Source organism: Balaenoptera physalus (genome assembly GCF_965194825.1).
Source record: "Balaenoptera physalus genome assembly, chromosome: 5".
Taxonomy (NCBI): domain Eukaryota; kingdom Metazoa; phylum Chordata; class Mammalia; order Artiodactyla; family Balaenopteridae; genus Balaenoptera; species Balaenoptera physalus.
Genome location: NC_138884.1, coordinates 63,615,542 through 63,622,471, shown reverse-complemented (window position 1 = coordinate 63,622,471; position 6,930 = coordinate 63,615,542). Strand labels below are relative to the sequence as shown.

The 6,930-nt window shown below is 40.1% G+C and overlaps 1 protein-coding gene across 3 annotated transcripts in view; it reads left to right on the top strand.

Moving 5' to 3' along the window:
- The first annotated feature begins 2,058 nt into the window (after positions 1-2,058).
- The window catches only part of YTHDC1 (YTH N6-methyladenosine RNA binding protein C1), a 34,826-nt gene continuing 29,954 nt past the window's right edge, over positions 2,059-6,930 (top strand). For 2 of the 3 annotated variants that reach the window (XM_082463771.1, XM_082463768.1), the window contains exon 1: positions 2,059-2,413. In XM_082463771.1, the coding sequence (XP_082319897.1) occupies positions 2,386-2,413 (28 nt within the window). In that variant the 5' untranslated portion in view covers positions 2,059-2,385. The remainder of the gene's footprint in view (positions 2,414-6,930) is intronic. The other variant, XM_082463770.1, reaches the window with a different exon arrangement.

Below are 6,930 nucleotides of genomic sequence, written 5' to 3'. Positions count from 1 at the left end.
TTACAACATTTGGGGCAGGATAAGAATTTAATAAATACAAGTTGACTGAAATAATAAATGAGTAGAACATATATAATGCTTTTCTTGATTCAGCTTCTTACATAACCATTGAATAGCAACCTGAATTGAACCATGGGCAATTTTGCCACCTAGGACCTTTTTTTTTTTTTAACATGAACACCATTTTTCTGCCCACCACCCTTGTCTTTTCTCCTCTTTACCTAGGTTAGGAGGCTTTTAGATCTCAACTAGGCTTTATTTTCCCTTCTCCAGAAAGCTTTCCTTTACTCTATTCTGTACTCTCCAGCAGTCTGAGTGACATGCCCCTAGAAGTTCCAATAACATTCTGAGCTTACTCCACATAAGGCAGTGTTAGGTGGTGGCTGGATCCAAATTGCCTGAATTTGAGCCATGTTACTTACTACTACTCATAACTTTGGGCACTTTAATTTCATATTACTTCACTTTCTTTTCATGTAAAATAGAGCTAGTAATATACTAATCTAATTGTGTTTTTGGAAGATGAAATCAGATCGTGTAGGTCAAGTGCTCAGAACAGTTCCTGCCACACAGTAAGAACACACAGTTTTTAGCTATTATTTTTACACAGTAACTTCCTGTTAACTTGTCTCTTCCTTATACATACTGAAAATTCCTGAAAGGCAAAAATACTGTCCTATTCACTCTTGATTCCTAAGCAACTGATACAAAGCTGGGTTTTATATTTACTGAATTGATTTCCTTCCCTCTTCTCCCTTCAAGCCCTCCAGATGGCTCCAAACGAATCTCTATTCGTGTTTTCCCACTACTTAAAATCTTCCTGTTGCCTTCATTTTGGTCTCTACGTTAAAAGGGCAATCAAAGACCAAGACACCATAGATCTGTCCTTCTCTAAACTTGCCATAAGTTTGTAGTTTGTTTTTATGTTTTTATGTCTATAACACTGTTACTTTTTTTGTTTTTTTGTTCTTCAAATTTTCTTTCCCTTGTAAACTCAGTTATGGAGCAGTGAAACAAAATTATATTTTCATTCGTTGGACAATGAACTTTAAGCAAGTTTCCTCGCAGATCTTACCATATCATGTAAAATAATTTTTCATCACTTCCGCAGTTTTAATTTCTTTTTTTAAACAGCTTAAATTTTATTTATTTATTTATTTATTTTTGGCTGTGTCGGGTCTTCGTTTCTGTGCGAGGGCTTTCTCTAGTTGCGGCGAGCGGGGGCCACTCTTCATCGCGGTGCGCGGGCTTCTCACTATCGCCGCCTCTCTTGTTGCGGAGCACAGGCTCCAGGCGCGCAGGCTCAGTAATTGTGGCTCATGGGCCCAGTTGCTCCGCGGCATGTGGGATCTTCCCAGACCAGGGCTCGAACCCGTGTTCCCTGCATTGGCAGGCAGATTCTCAACCAATGCGCCACCAGGGAAGCCCTGTAGTTTTAATTTCTCAATAGTCTGTTTAAATCAATTGTGTACCCCATGACCTCGATAAATGTTTCAATCAAATTTATGTGAATTACAAAGCTATTTTAAAATACAGTGTAATTCCCTTCCCCAGTTAAAAACGAAACTAGTAGGCTTTTGTGACAAGTGAGCTGGTTGTGTCCTGTGCTGCCTTTGGGTAAGCCTGTAGCACCAAATAAGAAAGTACATCCGGTACCTAGGGTAGAAAGTGGTGGCTGCAAAGCGACTGGCCCAGACTTGTCCTAAATAAGTCTCCAATTTCCAGAACTGAATCAGGTGTCCCGCGGAGCGACAGAAAGCATCTTTGCCTTGAGGCTGGAAGCTCCGTTAATAGGCGCTTCAGGTGAGAAACCTGAGCCACCTGGGAATACCCAGCGCGGCAGCCTCCCCATAAACTTGGGAGACTTTTATCACTAGAAATAAAACTCATTCCAGGGACTTCCGGGCTGCAGGGGGCGGGGCGACGTGCTGACGTTACGTCACGTTCTTGCCTGACCTGCCACCCCGCCCCTCTCCGCACTGTGACGTTCCCAGGGAGGAACGAAGCGTAAACAGCGCAGGGCATTTTGGGAGGGGGATTGTTTCACGCAGGAAGCAGGCTCCATTTTAGCGCCGCCCGCTGTCGCCATCTGTTTCCCTTCCCTCCCCGTTACCGCCTCCCGTTCCTAAGCCCCAACGGGAAGGCTGGGCCTACGGTGGGGGAGGCAGGAGTGAAAAGAGGGAAGGGGAAAAGGGAGAAAGGGAAGAAGTGGGGAGAAAGGGTGAGTCGGGAAGGGTGAGTGGTAGAGGCTAACGTGCGAAGCGCGCAAGCCCAGCGGACGGACTGACGGACGCGCCTGTGCTTCTGCTGCCGCGGCTGCGGCGCCCGCGCGAGTCGCGTCGAAGCGACGGCGGCGGCGGCAGCAGCGGAAACAAGAGGGGAGCAATGGCGGCCGACAGCCGAGAGGAGAAAGGTTAGTGCGGAGAAAGGTGGTGGGCGGAGGCGGGGCTCTGGAGTGGGTCGACGGAGCCGTGGTCGTGGTTGTGGGTAGGGGAGGTTAGCTTGCTCCGCGCGGAGCCGGCCTCCCCGTCGAGACGCTTGGACTCATTGGAAAAGACCAGGCCTGCCCTTTCGTCCTCGGTCTCCATATGACCCAACACTTCATCTAGCCTTGGATTTTTCTTTGGTCCTAATTCCCTTCTTCATTTAACGTTTATCTGTCCTGGGCGCGGCTGAGAGAAGGCCTGTTCTGAGTTGCAGGCCCTTAGGTTTATTTCCTGGTAGTGGTATGCGGATGTAATGCGTATGTTCAGAACAGACTTTTCTGTTAGGCTGAATTTCGAAAACCCTTAATGCCCTTAAAACTGGTAATCTACTAAGTAAGCATATTTAAGAAGTGGTATAGGTAGATAATCTCGCGAAATGTCTACAAGTAACTTCTGGCTGTTCTGTTAAATAGGCAAAGTGGCAAGAATGGCCTGTTTGGTTCCTCAGATACTTATTTTGGAAAACGTGATGTTTGAAAAGATGATTATGTGATTTAGGCCAGGCAGAAAAAATCCTGGCCGCTATTGTGATAGACACACGTTGTGCGTAGTTCCTAGAGGGTACAACCAGGAACAAATTTGTAGAGAGTCGGAGGGCTACGGTTACTTTGAAATATGGGAAGAACTGATGTTGCCAGAATGAAATGTCATGTCTTTTTAAATACCGACCTTCCAAGCCCTGGAAATGTTAATGTAGATCCTGAATCAGTACAAGTCTGGAGAGTGGTCTAGATTGGATGGTGCGTTAAGGTTTTTTACAACCCTAAAATTACCATGATAGATTTGGAAAGGTTATAGTTGATAAAAATCTGGCCAGCTGCTGTCCAGTATTTTGCGGATCTACTCTTTTGTGTGGCTAATTGATTTCGGGGAGGGGGGTTTGTTAAGTGGGCTGTAGAGTCAAGTTCCATTAGACTTGTGACCTCTAATTTTTTTCCTTAAAAAAGTAGAGTCTTCATGAATCAGCGAGCTGCTCAATAATAGGGACAAGCTTGGGAAATGGAGTGGGTGGGAATATGTTTGATATGGCTCCTATCTCAAAGCAGCTCGGTGATTAGGTTTTAGTAGTTTAATTTTCCTTCCTTAAACGAATCCTAAAAATGCTCTCCCTTCCTTTTGAGAAGTCCAGAAGGAATGTGATCATAGGATTGCATGGTGTTAGTGAATAAAAGAAACTGCTTTTAATTAGTAGTAAAGTAGTATTAAGTAGATGATTTTAATCAGGAAGAATTAATTCAGTAAACATTTGATTGTTTCAGAATGTAATCTATGATCTGTGTGTATGGGAGTGGGTGGTGGTTGTGGTGGGTGAGATGAACTAGGTAAAAAATGAGTAAAAGCTCAGTACTTCTCAAGAGTTCAGTGTCTGTTAAGTTGTAAGTCAGTTATGGAGTAGACACAATATTGTACCCGGAGGAAAAAAAGTAGGTGATGTTTTAAAAATTTTGTTTTAGAAATGGATTTGGTGATGAAAACGTCTAAATGCATAAACTTTGTAACTATTATTGGGAAGTAGTAATGCCACTTATTAGCAATACTTAAGATAAATTGTCCAGCTTCTGAAAGGTCTCACATTTGTGTAGTTTTTTAAAAATTAATTTTCATAATTCAGCTTCATTTTAAAATTTATGATGTAAGTACTTATAGTTTAAGATTGTCTCTAGTTTACTGGGAAAGCTAGCAGATACATACCTACTGGAATTGCTTATTTAATTTTGGAATGAGAGGATTTCTAGAATAACCCACTTTGCATGTATGGAAACTGAGGCCTAGGGTATCTCACTTTCTTGATCTTTGTCAAACAGCTAGAATAATAGCCAGAATTAGAATTAATGCTTGACTCTTTCTTTTCATGTTGAACAAGGAAAAATGGGAACCTAAGTACTTATTGCCATCAGTTATGTTATATGAAACACTAGGAAATTATAAAGATAAGCCCTGTCACAGATCTTAGACATGTCACAGATCTTAGACATGTCAGAAACCTTAGGTCCTTTCTTGAAAGATTCCGTAAGTGGTGTAAAATCTTGATAAGAAATGAGTTTAATTTGCAGAAATTTGCTGTAAATCACAGAGCAGTTACAAAACTTTCAGTCATAAAATCCTTGGATTATTGGGCTTTGCACGTTAGCTGTGTAATAAGCAGACATTACCTTCTATAAATGCTTTTGTAATACCCATACCTAGAAAGTGAAGCCTATAACTGGAGAATTTGCCAGTTTCCTGATTCCTGTGGTGATTGTCCAAAAAGTGGATGTGGAAGATGTTGGAATATTGGTGGTATTAACTAGTGTTAATTGCCATTTTTCTATGTTTTCTATTATAAACACCTGGTTTATATTTTATTTCTTAAGCTCTTAAAAATTTCTCTCTGAAGAACAATTATACAAGTTTAATGTATCTAAAATGTGGATAATGAGGAACCACTTTTGAAAGTAACATGTTTTCTGCATTACCAGACTGGAAGCTCCATGAAGGCCAGGAGTATGTCTGTCTTGTTTACCAGGTTCCTGGTGTACAGTAATTATGTCTCAGTGCCTCGAATAAATGATTTAGAAGATTGTAAATCTTTAGCTCAAGGTTGGACTTCATTAATGACTGACTATGACTAGTTACGTGATATTTGCTATTGATGTCCAAAGTTAAGAGTTTCCCAGTTTAAATTATATACGTACACACATTCATGCAGGCAAATACATATGAATATGTACGCATGGTTATATATACACACATATATGTATATACACACTGTAGCCCTCACTATAGTAAGTCCTTAGGGTTAGATTGACTTGGTCCACTTTAGTTAGGGCTTTGTAAAGCATAGAGTATGTATTTGATATTCTCATATATTTGTTTTACCCATAATAGAAGTAGGACAAAAAATTACAAATGCCCTCCTTAGACTTCAATTGTATGCATTTTGGAAGACAGGAAATTTGGATGGGATAGGAAGTCCAAGTATCTACACTTGTTGAAGAATGACGGTTTTGAATGACAAAAAAGTAACTGAGAGACTGGTCTAATGTAAAACACAACAGAAGGGGAGGCTCCAGGAAATCTTGCTACATTGCCAAACCCGACTAAAACTATATTAAGTGAATTAAAATAAAAACTGTAATATATTTTGGTGCCCTGTATTGGAAAACAAAATACGTAGTATATTTAAGTACCCAGTTTTTGTTTTTGTTTTCTTCTTTAAATATTTCAGGTCTTAGTCTGATGCTGGATCCTGAAATAAATAGTCCTTTGTATCTCCTGACCCAGAAGCTTCCAGGGTCAAAAAAATGAACTGTGTCTCAGATAAAGGTTAATTTTCTACACTGAAAGCCCTGGAGTTAAGGTTTGTGGCCTTCCTGGGCCAGGAATTTCAAGGTTGAGGTGTAATTCTGGTAGCGTGGAAAGAACATTAAATTTGGATTCAGAACTGTGAGATTTAAGTCACAGTGCTTTAATTCTTTGGGCTTCATTTGGGATATTTTTTATTTCCTTGTTTTGCTTCCTATACCCATGGATCTATACCTCTTTCCCAAAACTCAGTTTGTTAATAATATTGATAGTTTGTGATGAAAACTAAGATTATGCTTGCTTAACAAGTGATGATAATGAAGTCTGTATAAAAACATATATTGTGAATGCAAAACGTTCACAGATTATTGCATTTCCATAGAGGAATCAAGCTAGCAGCAGCCTGCTTTGTTTTGTTTTTAACTGAGTCAGCATTTAAAAGTCAGACAATTTCAAATAAAAATCTGAATTTGGGAATCCTCTTGAAAAATTTGTAAGATCCGACATGGTACTTGCATTCTGTCAAGGCAGTTAATCCACTGGAGTTGAGTAGGCTTGTCCCCTTTAGCATTCCTACTCTTCCACAAAGTATCATATATACTAAAACTGAAGTTTGGTGTCCCTGTGCCTCAGTGTCTTGAACCTTAAACTTTTTTGCAGTTATTTAACATCAGTGTTGTTCAGGAGTTGTGGGTTTATATGCATTCTAGGGTCAGGCAGATAAAGTACTTAGTACAGTAGGTAATAGTGAGTGTTAGGTTATAGAGAATAAAGGAGTAAGCATGGTATATGTTCAGGCAATATTAGTAAATACACTGATGTATGGGGCATAAACCCAGATTGTCTCATGCAAAACTTTGACATAAGTTACCTTCTCTGTGTCTTAACAGAAGACTATCAGGACTGCTCCATCTGGTTTTTTTCAGATGGGAGTCTGGGCCCCTAGTGATCAAATAGTCTTTTTTTAAAAATGTAGGGTCTGGATTTTTATATTAAATCCTTGGTGCTTTCAAAAACAAAGCATCCAAGAGCTAGATTCATCCTACAGGCTGTTAGTGTATAACTTTGAATGGATTTGAACTTGAGCTGTAAATGGAAATACTGTTTATTTGTGTTTCATTTGAGTTAATTTGTTGCACTGACATATTGTGGAAAAATT